This window comes from Mobula birostris, chromosome 5 (genome assembly GCF_030028105.1).
Source record: "Mobula birostris isolate sMobBir1 chromosome 5, sMobBir1.hap1, whole genome shotgun sequence".
In the NCBI taxonomy this organism is placed as follows: Eukaryota; Metazoa; Chordata; class Chondrichthyes; order Myliobatiformes; family Myliobatidae; genus Mobula; species Mobula birostris.
The window spans coordinates 30,808,417-30,821,629 of NC_092374.1; the positions used below are offsets into that span (position 1 = coordinate 30,808,417).

The window sequence follows — 13,213 nt, forward strand, 5'->3', positions numbered from 1 at the left end:
GCAAAATTAAGTTTCTATCAGCAAGCATGCACTTGTCATGAACAAAAACTTGATTTTTTTTTTAAAGACGACAAGTCTGCAAGTAAGCAGTTAAATATCTCGGCTTAAGTAGTTACATATGTGATCTGTGTTGCATGCCTTGGTACATATTGGGGTTCCCAACCTTTTTTATGCCATGGACCCCTACCATTAACCAAGACTGCTGGTGTATATGATGGTCCAAAATGCAAAATCAAGTTTAATGAGTAATACTAACCAGAGGCATGAACAAAATTAGTTTTTTTTTTAGCAATAATTCTGCTTTTACGTCCTGGAAAGAATTAGGTTTCAACCCTCACCATTCTTGATGCTTTCTGATCATGTGATGAATTTTAAAATGCGAATTTATTTTCTCGTAGTGTCTCTCTCACCCCAGCCACGCTATTTATAACAGCTATTTTGAAAGCCTTTCACAATTAAGATACCAGTTAGTTGAAATTAAGTGTCCCAGTGCAAATACTTGGATGCTTAAGGCTGTGGTCTGCAGGATCATCAAAGCGTACATTGTGAAACAAAATCATCTTGAGTTCATGTATCAGTCTCTTGAGTGAATTAGGCAAGGCATCACAGTGGGAGCACTCAAGGCCAGCATCTGTTTGAAAACATGACATCAGTGTGAGGGAGACTGCTGCCTATTTTCTAATGAGTTTCAGTTTGAATTGTCTGTAAAGATGAGGTGTGGCGAGGTAGTTCCGAGTGAGTGACATGTGCATGCAGTGTCATCGGGGAAGTTGTGCATACTTCCAGAGACTTGGACAACCTCATCCATGGGAAATGGTGTCAACTGTAGCACCTTAAGCCTCTGGTTTTGGTGCTGGAATGGCAGCTGGAGCTATTGTGGTGCCTGTGAAGATAACCACTTCATTGATAGCACATAAGGCCATTAGACATAGGGGCAGAATGAGTCTATTCAGCCCATTGAGTCTACTCCACCATTCCATCATGGCTGCCTTCACCCTGTAACCTTTGAGGCACTCACCAATAAAGAACCTAGCAACCTCGTGTTTAAATATATCCAATGACTTGGCCTCCACAGCCATCTGTGGCAATACATTCCACAGATTCACCATCTTCTGGCTGAAGAAATTACTGCTCATCTCTTGTGTTCTGATGCTCTGTCCTCTGGCCCTAGACACTCCACTATTGAAAACATCCTCTCCATGTCCACTCTCTATCTAGTCCTTTGAATATTTGACAGGTTTCAATGAGCTCCTCCTTCTTCTAAACTCCAGTAGGCACAGGCTCAGAGCCATCAAACGCTCCTCATGTGTTAACTCTTCATTCTTGTGAACCTCCTGTGGACTTTCTTCAATGCCAGTGCATCCTTTCTTCTATAAGGGGCCTAAAACCACTCAGAATACTACAGGTGTGGCCCGACCAATGACTTTATAAAGCCTCTGCCTCACATTTAGGAAAGCTGTGATATTGTGACTTAAGAGTGAGCAGAGAGATCTGGAGTGGGTTACTACCAAATAGCCCAGGAAGTCAAGAGTCCATCACAAACCATTTCTTTCCTTTTGGATACTGGTGAGTGTGAAGGTTCCTCAAGGCTCAGCTGCACAAGGGAAAGAAAAAAAAAAGAGTATAATAGTGACAATATTATGCATTTTTCAGGGAGATAGACAGGTGCTTCTCTGGGCAAAGACATGTTGAAGAACATTCTGAAACAGGGGAAAGAACTATAAGTTTGCCTACATTTTTGGTAGGGGGTTGTTCAGCAGATTTTAGGGAGTTAAGGCAGTATTCCAAATAGTAGTAAAATGCCAATTAATTCTAATGCCATATTAATGCATTTTTTGTGTGAAGTTTGTACTTTCTCCTTCTGACCATAGTTACCAGGTGGGCAATATGGTTGGTATGGGCTCATTGAGCCAAAGAATTGTATTGATGCTCTGTGCCTTTCAGGATAATTGGATTAAATTTCCATTTCTGTCTGAGGACCACATCAACAATGCTGGCGTTTGTGGAGAATGTTAGTTATCTGAACTAGTGAAGGTTTTAAATAGCAGAGGGGATAGGTAATTAGTGGTGGTGAGGAGAGATGTGACTTACCAGCTGGAAGGCAAGAGTAATTAAGCTGATTTGTATTGAATTGCCAAGGTGTGCAAGTTGTTGGCACCTCTATTCTGTTTGCGGGTATGACTGAACTTTTTTAGCCATTTTGTCTTTGATATTACCCTGAGAAAGTGGTGGTGGTGGTATTGCCTCGAACTGCTGCAATCCTCCTGTAGAGTCTGCTCTGTTTTCGGGAGCCTGTTTCTTTTTTTGGAGGGAGGCGAATGTTGTCCCCTTGTTCAAAAAAGGTAGTAGGGATAGTCCGGGTAATTGTAGACCGGTGAGCCTTACATCTGTGGTGGGAAAGCTGTTGGAAAAGATTCTTAGAGATCGGATCTATGGGCATTTAGAGAATCATGGTCTGATCAGGGACAGTCAGCACGGCTTTGTGAAGGGCAGATCGTGTCTAACAAGCCTGATGGAGTTCTTTGAGGAGGTGACCAGGCATATAGATGAGGGTAGTGCAGTGGATGTGATCTATATGGATTTTAGTAAGGCATCTGACAAGGTTCCACATGGTAGGCTTATTCAGAGTCAGAAGGCATGGGATCCAGGGAATTTTGGCCAAGTGGATTCAGAATTGGCTTGCCTGCAGAAGGCAGAGGGTGGTGGTGGAGGGAGTACATTCAGATTGGAGGATTGTGACTAGTGGTGTCCCACAAGGATCTGTTCTGGGACCTCTACTTTTTGTGATTTTTATTAATGATCTGGATGTGGGGGTAGAAGGGTGGGTTGGCAAGTTTGCAGACGGCACAAAGGTTGGTGGTGTTGTAGGTAGTGTAGAGGATTGTCAAAGATTGCAGAGAGACATTGATAGGATGTAGAAGTAGGCTGAGAAGTGGCAGATGGAGTTCAACCCGGAGAACTGTGAGGTGGTACACTTTGGAAGGACAAACTCCAAGGCAGAGTACAAAGTAAATGGCAGGATACTTGGTAGTGTGGAGGAGCAGAGGGATCTGGGGTACATGTCCACAGATCCCTGAAAGTTGCCTCACAGGTCGATAGGTTAGTTAAGAAAGCTTATGGGGTGTTAGCTTTCATAAGTCGAGGGATAGAGTTTAAGAGTCACGATGTAATGATGCAGCTCTATAAAACTCTGGTTAGGCCACACTTGGAGTACTGTGTCCAGTTCTGGTTGCCTCACTATAGGAAGGATGTGGAAACATTGGAAAGGGTACAGAGGAGATTTACCAGGATGCTGTCTGGTTTAGAGAGTATGCATTATGATCAGAAATTAAGGGAGCTAGGGCTTTACTCTTTGGAGAGAAGGAGGATGAGAGGAGACATGATAGAGGTGTACAAGATAATAAGAGGAATAGATAGAGTGAATAGCCAGCGCCTCTTCCCCAGGGCACCACTGCTCAATACAAGAGGACATGGCTTTAAGGTAAGGGGTGAGAAGTTCAAGGGGGATATTAGAGGAAGGTTTTTTACTCAAAGAGTGGTTGGTGCGTGGAATGCACTGCCTGAGTCAGTGGTGGAGGCAGATGCACTAGTGAAGTTTAAGAGACTACTAGACAGGTATATGGAGGAATTTAAGGTGGGGGCTTATATGGGAGGCAGGGTTTGAGGGTCAGCACAACATTGTGGGCTGAAGGGCCTGTACTGTGCTGTACTTTTCTATGTTCTATAAGCCACTTGGCAATGAGGGGATGGAGGTACATTTTCAAGTTGGCTTGGCATGTGAATTGGCGGGGGGAGGGGCGGTGTAATCCAAGTCACGCTCATGATATTTGTAATCCGTTGAATCGCAATATAGTTCACTTTAAATCGGTATTTCAGATCACAATTATTTTACCTTTGTTGTCTTCCATTTATCAGCCCCCTCAACCAAAATATCTCGGAGAAATTCATTGCTAATTTATGCAGCGCTAACTAAATGTGTGCATTTCAAATCAATGTAGCCCACCTCCCAGCAATTAATTTTCTCCTATTCTTCTGGGGCAGACTGTCCCTAGAGCCACAAGCTGTGAACTCATGGCATAAGTATCCGGAAGGTTAATTGCCACGTTTGTGCTTTTTTTTTATATAAACTGTTGCTACTCTCAAATTAAATGGAGATAGTTAAAAATAGAAACAAGTGACTTAAACCAGCTGTGAACTCATCCATTTGGAAATTTGCTCCCAAAGTGAATGATTGTTCTGCATTGGTAACACTCTGGACAACAGAGTTGATGTGTGTAAAAAAAACACACACACACACACACACACACACACACACACACACACACACACACACACACACACAGGAAAGGGTCATTTTTAGCAGATTACGTAGCTATGATTTTGGTTACGAGCATTAGACACATGGAAGGCTTGGTAGTCCTAGACATTTCCAGAGGAAACTTGGCCAATATGATTGACCAACAGCTATGCCTTAAATTTTGAGCAAAAATGATAGATTCTATTCCACAGAAGATGCTTTTTTTGGGTTCAGTGGCAAAGTTTGACAGCAATAAAAATAGTGCACTTGTGGTTGACAGACCAATTCTGTTGTAACCATAAGGTTTTCAGAAAGTGCTCGTCTTTTCGAAGATGGTGAACAAGTGACAGTTGCCTTGAGAATTTTCAGTATGTGCGCAGTGTAATGACTTTGACCTAAAAAGCTCAAAGGAACATTGGGTAAATGTTTTAAAACATAAACCAGAGCACACTACAGCACAGTACAGGTCCTTTGGCCCATGATGTTGTGCTGACCTCTTAAACTACTTTTAGATCAATCTAACCCTCTCTCCTACAAAGCCCCCACTCCCCATTTTTCTATCATCCTTGTGCCTGTCTTAAGAGTTTCTTAAATGTCCCTAATGTATCTGCCTGTACCACCACCCTGGCAGTGCATTCCGTGTACCCACCTATCTCTTTGTAAAAGAAACTTATCTTTGACCTTCCAACACCCCCCCCCCATACTTTCCTTCAAACACCCTAAAATTAAGCCTCCTTGTATTAGCTATTTCCTATGGGAGAAGTCTCTGGCTATCCATCTTCTTGATCTATGCCTCTTATCGTCTTTGACACCTCTATCAAGGTGCCTCTCGTCCTCCTTCAATCCAGAGAGAAAAGCCCTGGTGCTCAGTCTACCCTCGTAAGACATACTGACTATTTCAAACAGCATCCTGGTAATCTCGTCTGTTCCCTCTCTAAAGCTCCTGTCCGTCCTTCCTATATCGAGGCGACCGGAAATGAACACAATATTCTCTCTGTGGTTGAACCATAGTTTTACGGTGGCTTTTGTAATTAAACAAGCAAGCTTTTCTTTCGTGAAAGCTTTATTCAGATGGCTCCTGTTGACATTCCAACTCCAGCATTTTCTGGTTTCTTCTCCCTTAAGATGTATGGTGCATTATAGGGACAGTGCCTACTATCCTGATCGTTAGTTGGCAGGTTTCATTCGAGTAAGAGCTTGGGACAGATATGGTACTACAATATAAAGAAAAACCACTGCTGTGATTTCCTCTCTACACCTGTGTCCCAGCAGTCCCTCCATCTTCCAAAGGTCTAAAACTAAACAAATGTTTAGCATCACCTTTTTTGTGAAACTCAGATTTTATACAGTGGATCTGTTGTAGTTCTGAATGGGAGGACAGGTGTTCTGCTGACATACAACTGTTCAAGATTTCAAGGACTTGAGCGAGGAACATACAACAAATTTATAGCAAAGAAAACAATCCATTTGACTGTGGTGCCCATACTGAACATATAAAATTTATTTGATTTATCTTGCTTCCTTGCACTTGGTCTGTAGATTTTGGGACAAAAGTGCTGAATCAGATGTCTGGGTGTCTGTGACTGGGAGCTCTCCGTAAATGCACTCCTTACACACGCGCACTTACACACACATTGCCTTGTCATTCTGCTGTTATTGCGCTGAGTGTGCGCATTTCAACGTCTTCCTGGTATATTCTCATAATGGGCCATAAGCGAGCTGATTCGCTCTGGTTGGCTTTATGGTGCCTTTCCCACCATGCTCGGCGGAATATTCCATTTCTTCAGTAATGGGGATGTGTATATGTTGTTTGTATACTGTTAATACTTACGTTTATTATATCTGTGTTGCGAGGTACATCATATTCTAACTGTAGGTAATTAAAAGATGGTATATTTTAGAGGGGGGGAGATTGGGGGAAGGGGGAGAGAGAGATTGGGGCTGCTAGGAGCTCACACTGGCCCAGTACAAGTATGGAACTGTTATTGTGTTTTCTGGTAGGTGCCTTTTTTTATAAATATTGGCAGTTTCTGTAATTTTTTTTTTGTAAGTTTGATTTTGACACACCTAATAAACACACAGTGCTAAGCAACTCCAGCCATTTTTTTTTCTATGGTCATAACCCAAGTATTTAACAATGCTTCAGCTTTTTACTGCCTTTGGAGCAGAGCTTCAAGCCCTCACTTGGGTGAAACAAAACCCCCACCAATCCTTCTTACTGGCCAGCTTGAACCTATGTGCCCTTGTTCTTGACCCACTGTGCTGTATGCTTGGACTAAACATGAGCACTGTAGAGCTTTAATCCTTTACACTGTGCTGATGTGAAGTTTTGATACACTTGCTCTGAAAGCGGCTTTTTCTTCTGCCAATAAACAGCTGGGCATCCTTTTTGGGTTGGTCTTTGTTTAGCCTCCAAGATTGTATGTTGTACAGGCTCTAAGACGCAGTCAGTTTAAAGACTGAAGAAAGTATACGCTTAAAATTAAATTATTTTTCAAGCTTGTGGAAGTGAAGTGTAGGGGAGTGACTTTGCAGAGGAAAATTAGTGTTGAGCCAGCAACTGAGCTTTTCTTGCCCTTCATAATCGTTGCAAGGCTCTGTGTCGCAGAGTGCAATAAAAGCTGAGATTGAAGTATATTCAAGGTTGAGAAAACTTTCTGGATGATTAGGGAATTCAAGGTTGTGGGTATCAGACGTGAAAATGGAGCAGGGTGACTGAGCAGGGCAGCCAGTACCTTCAGGAATAGTAGAGCAGGTTTGAGGGGCTATAGGATCTATTGCTGTTAACGTTCACATGTTTGTTTTGCAAGTTGTAAATGGACATCTGGGACTTGTGACCTAGTCTAGCAAATGTTCTTTTGATCCATCGGTGAAGAATTGAGGGTTGAGCTGAGAAAGGCTGCACCAAGCAGATGGAGGCTTAAATGTGCAGTTAAATAGTGTTGAAAGTTAAATGAAGAGTGAATTAATAATCGGTTTAAAAGAAGTCAGGGGAAGAAAGAATAAGTTTAATGATATGAAGCAATCTATTTTGGTCTGCCACACAGCTGCTTGTCCTATTTACCCAGATCCCAGGTTCACATCTTATAGCATCTTGTACACAAGCTTGTGGAAATCAAATGAGCAATTTTAATGTAAGGCAAGTGCTAATTGTTCACTTGAATGTAGTGTCTGCTGCAGTAAAATTCCTTTGACACACAAAATACTGGAGGGAACCCATCAGGTCAGGCAGCATCTGTGGAAATGTATAAACTGTTGATGTTTCGGTCCAAGACGGTCCATCAGTACTGGAAAGGAAGGGGAAGATGCCAGAATAAAGAGGTGGGTGGAGAGAGGGGGAGGGGGACAAGCTAGGTGATAGGTGAAGCCAGGTGTGGGGTGGGGGGAGATGAAGTTAGAGCTGTGTGGTGATGAGTGGAAAAGGCAAAGGGCTGGAGAAGAAGGAATCTGATAGAGGAGAGTGGGTCACGGGAGAAAGGGGCACCAGGGGAAGGTGAAAAGCAGGTGAGGAGAAGAGGCCAGAGTGGTGAAATGAAGAGGGGGGGGGGGGGAATGATCAGAAGTTGGAGAAATCTGACTTTGTGGCATCAGGTTGGAGGCTACTTAGATGAGATATGAGGGGTAGGTAGTCCAGCCAGAGAGTGACCTCACCATGGCAGAAGAGGAGGCCATGGACCGACATGTTGAAACAGAAATGGTGACAGGAATTGAAGTGGTTGGCCACTGGGAAATTCCGCTTTTTCCAGGTGGAGCGAAGGTGCTCAACAAAGTGGTACCCTAAATTACGCTGAGTCTAACCAATGTAGAGGAGGCCACTTCAGAAGCACTGGTTACAATAGATGACCCCAGCAGATTTGCAGGGGAAGTGCTGCCTCAGCTGGAGGGACTGTTTGGGGCCCTGAATAGTGGTGAGGAAGGAAGTGAGTTGGCAGGGGTAGCACTTGTTCCGCTTGTGGAGATAAGTGATAGCAGGAAGATGAGTGGGGAGGGGTGAACAGGCAAGGGAATCACGGAGGGAGAGATCCCTGCAGACAGTGGAGAGTAGGTGGGGGGGGGAGATAAAGATATGTTTGTTGGTAGGGTCCCATTGAAGATGGCGGAAGTTGTGCAGAATGATGTGTTGGAAGCTCAGAGAGTGGTAGGTGAGAACAATGCTGCAGTTCCCCAATAACAATAATATCTGCAGCAACTCTAAGACTTCACACCTTGTAGGTTAACTTTGAGTGGCAGGAAGGATGGCTGGCTGTGACTCAGGCATACTGCATCTCTTTTAAAAAAAATACTTAGACTGAAATGGAGAAGCTCTAGTTATCTGAATACTTGAGACTGCAACCACTAATCAAGTAACAGAGCTTCACATCACTTGATGTACTGAACGATGAAGCAGTAGGCAGCTTGTCATTCACAGTAAGCTAAAGATAAGGCAGTGCACCTCTGATGACAGTTCATGTGTAACCATGCTCTGCCTTTGCCTGACATTAGTGTATGGTTTGCAGTCAATGGTAGGCAATGGCCTCATGATTATCTTGGCAGTGAATTCTCGCCTATTATAATTAGTCATTACTAATTTAAGATTTACCCTAGTATGCTACAGCACAGTTTGAACTATTCAACAGGATAAACTGTTGCAGATAATGCTTTTATTTTTCTGTCCATATGAACAGTGAAGCATGGTAGTTATGGACATCCATCATGGCTTGCCTTATGAATCAGGGAACTTCTATTCTTGCTGTGTGTGCATAATTTTTAAAATTCATAAGTACGGTTTAATAACTACAATATTTGAACCTTGCAATCTGTTTAAAATTTCTACTTAATGGTAATATCAAAATAAAATAATCACTACCCGGTAAATGCATTGAAAGGAGAAGCTGCAATGGTTGTTTTGTTTGTGTGAAGTAGACATCCTTAAGTCATAACAGCAGAATTAGGCCAATTGGCCCATCAAGTCTGCTCTGCTATTCCATTATGGCTGATTTATTATCCCCCTCAACTCCTGCCTGCTCTTCGTAACCTTTGACACCCTTACAAATCAAGAATCTATCAACCTCTCATTTAAATATACCCAATTACTTGGCCTCCACAGCGGCCTGTAATAATGAATTTCACAAACTCCACTCACTGGCTAAAGAAATTCGTCCTACTCTCTGTTTTGAGGGGATGTTTCTCTATTCTGAGTCTGTGCCCTCTGGTCCTCTACACACCATATCCACTCATCTAGGGCTTTCGATATTCAACAGGTCTCAATGAGATCCTCCCCCATTCTTCTAAATCGACTTGAATTGCTTGTTGTCATAATCAGTTGATACTTAGGGAAAGCTGTACCTTCAATAGGATGGAGTTTAATGTGATTTCAGGTCCAGATTAATTTACTTATAACATACATTGAAACATACAGTGAAATGTGTTGTTTGCTTTAACAACCAAGGATGTGCTGGGGGCAGCCCACAAGTGTTGCCACGCATTCTGGCACCAACATAGCATGCCCGCAATGTATGACAGAACAATTCTCACATATGTCTCTCCGAACCTAATATATTTGGAATCAAAATATCCAAAACCCATGTCAGTGTTTAACCATTTGTCTTGCCTCGTTTCTCATTCCCTTACCTGTTGATTTTTGATCTTTCTAGAACCATGAGCAGACTGACCCAGCTGGAGAGATTAGATTTGGGGAGCAATGACTTCACAGATGTGGTAAGGAGTTCAATGAAAATACAGTGCACTTTTTACTGTTTTTAAAAAAAAAAATCAGTGGGTTCTTGCATTTGGTAACGTGGGGAGTATTTTCAAGAGTATCACAGCAGAATTCACTGAAATTGTAGAATAACTGATCAGAAAAAGTATATGTTGAATTTTTGACAGCAAAGAATTTGGCTGTGCTGGAAAAAGCCATTTGTAAGCAGCAGTAGACTTAATTTTCGAAGTAGTACACAGCTTTAATAAGAATATCGGCCAGGGTGAATTCTGTAACTACCTTTCTGTTTCATTGAAATTGTCTGAAGGTTTTCCTAGAAGTTAAGCGTTATATAATCTTTAAAATGATTGATTCAAAGGCCATGTTTACCAAATCACCATATTTATCTTTGATGTTCTGGTTTTAGGTAAAGTGCAGATTAAAAAATTTATTGATTTCATTTGCCACTTGGTATTTTTCAACTACTTTTCAACCAGAATTGTCCTCCAAAAGCAAACTGGTTTAGTTCAGTGGGTAGATGTTGAGGTAGATAAATGTCTGACACGTTTAAAAATCATCTCATGCATGTGGAATTCTTTTTATGAAATGTCACTTTCAATGTCCTCTTTCCTTTTAGCCTGAAGTGTTAGAACAACTGAGTGGACTGAAGGAGTTATGGATGGATGGCAATAGACTTGCAGTGCTCCCTGGGGTATGTGTGTGGCAGCAATTGATATACACTAATGTATCAACTTAATGATTAAGATGTTTCAATCTATTTGAGGTTTAATTGGCAGCCCATTAAAATTTAGGTTTTGATTGCAAACATCTGGTCCATTTTGAAGAATATTCATTTAACTATGCCTAATGCTTCTGCCAATGAGTAAAAATGAATGTATAATCAAATGCAGGATGAGATTTTCAAATGTATGTCTGGCTCTGCATTCTTTCAGGGGCATTAAGGAATAACATTTCTATTAATTGCAAAGCTGATGAATAAATCTCAGATCTGCTTTCAATTTTCTAAACCTAAAATTACTGAACTACTACATTGCAGCACGAATATGTGGTATTGACTGACTCTTTTAAAAAAAAATAACCAAAGGGTTTATTCTTTTAAAAATCTGCAAGAAGAAATAGTACTTTGATAGTTTATTAGTGCACTGATTTTTATCTTGATGTTCTCTGCTGTAGTTAATGGTGTTTATGTGAAGGGCACCTCATAGTTGGGGAAAAAATGGTTGCCCAGACAAAACCAGTTTTGGAATGTTGTTTTTCCTTAAATGAGCCTTGTCCTGAGCAGAATGACAAAGGGAGTATGTCCTGGAGTCATCTGAAAGACATTATGGCCAAAAGTTTGTGGTCAACATCAGACTTGCTATTGACCTAAGGAATTAAATTCATACCTAACATGCCTCTGTGTACAGTGGTTGGGGGGGGGGGGGGGGTGTGGCGGGGGGGATACTTGTGAGCCAGAACACAAGTTGAAAATTCTCAATTTCAGTTGACAATTGGCATGTCCTCCAGTCAATGTGGTGCCACACCATACTTTCTGTGGGCACCACGTGGACTGGAATACATTCTGATTTTCAAATGAAATTTAATTGTCAGAATGTCTGATTCATTTCAAAAATTCTGGGTTGCTTGGCAAATGGCAGCAGCAATAGCATGCTTCTTGATGCAGCCATGCACATTCAATTAAGGGAGGGTGAGGGTGAGAAGGGAAAACGTTTGTCCCTTTGACTTCTCACCGCTGTCAGCACTGAAACTCTAGTGGTAGACTGCTATGAAGAGAGCCAAACGAAGAAAATTACAGTGTGAAAAGCTACGTTGCCAATACCAGTCTAATGTGATCTCTCACTTGTCTTTCACTCTGAGGTATAGATCCTAATAAACCTTTAAAAAAAAAATTACAGCTTCAGATTACAACAGTTTGATAGCTGTATTTCCTGAATATGGTGCACTGCAGGTGCTGATAACTGTTCTGGTTATCAGGTACACTATATTAACATACTAAAAATAACATCAGTAGGAAGTGCATTAGTTGCAGTAAATCCAATAAGAATTTTTTTCAGTTTTCATTCTGAATCTATTTTCATTAATTCTGCAGTCTTTGCTTATTCATATGTGAACATTTACTGCCACACTGAACAATTTAATTTGCACTCAAAATCAACTATATTCTGTATGCTTGATCACCACGTTGATTTATTCATAAATTTCGAGGGATATTGTGTGGCAAGAGAAAAAAACCCCTAAGAAAACCAAAATTAGTCCTTGCCGACCAAGATGCTGATTATATGCTCATACCACTTCCCTCTGGTTGGCCGGTAACTCTCCACACTTATCCGTGTGCCTGTCCAAATGTTTCTGAAAAGTTGTCATTGTACCAGCTCCTGTGGCGTCTTCTTCCCTATTACCCACCACCTACCCCAGACACTGCCTTTTCTTCCTCTTACCATTGGGCAGGAGATCCACAAGTCTCAAAGCACCTACCACAATGCTCAAGGACAGCTTCTCCCCTGCTATTAAAAGATTATTGAGTGGTTCCCTTGTGCAATGAGATGGACTCTTCACAATCTACATCGTTATGATCTTGCACTTTATTACCCACCTCCACTCCACTTTCTCTGTAACTGTTTCACTTCATTCTGCATTCTGTATTTTACCTGTTGTACCTCAGTGCACTATGTAATAAATCGATCAGTATGCAAGGCAATCTTTTCACTGTACATTGGCACATGTGACAATAATAAACCAGTTTCAATTCCTCTGGGCAAAATTCACCCATCAGATCTCCTCGAATGCATTCTATATTGTTTTCCTTTGTTCTTCCTCAATGCAATGTGTAATGAATTGATCCGTATGAACAGTGTGGAAGACAAGCTTTTCACTGTGCACTGGTACACATGACAATAATAAGCCAATTTTAATTCCTCCACGCAAAATTTACCCATCAGTTCCCTTTGAAATCTATCTGATCTCATTTTAAACCTATGCCCTCTAGTTTTAGAATGTGCCCTTCATAATTTTATAAAATTCCTCTCAGGTCACCCCTCAGCCAACTTTGCTCTAGGGAGAATGATCCCAGTCTGCTCAGTGTCTGTTACTCAAGCCCCCCAGTCTCGGTAACATCCTTGTAAATTGTTTTTGCAGTCAGGTTTTTCCTTTAGTGCAACAACCAGAATTCCACACATATTACTCATCTATTGCTAGCCAATGTTTTTACATTCATCTCA

The 13,213-nt window shown here is 41.6% G+C and overlaps 1 protein-coding gene across 6 annotated transcripts in view; it reads left to right on the forward strand.

The window, feature by feature from the left end:
- Window positions 1–13,213, forward strand: part of erbin (erbb2 interacting protein) — a 226,031-nt gene that overhangs the window by 140,172 nt on the left and 72,646 nt on the right. For all 6 annotated transcript variants that reach the window (XM_072257788.1, XM_072257790.1, XM_072257789.1 and 3 more), the window contains 2 exons: window positions 9,931–9,994; window positions 10,612–10,686. In XM_072257788.1, the coding sequence (XP_072113889.1) occupies window positions 9,931–9,994; window positions 10,612–10,686 (139 nt within the window). The remainder of the gene's footprint in view (window positions 1–9,930; window positions 9,995–10,611; window positions 10,687–13,213) is intronic.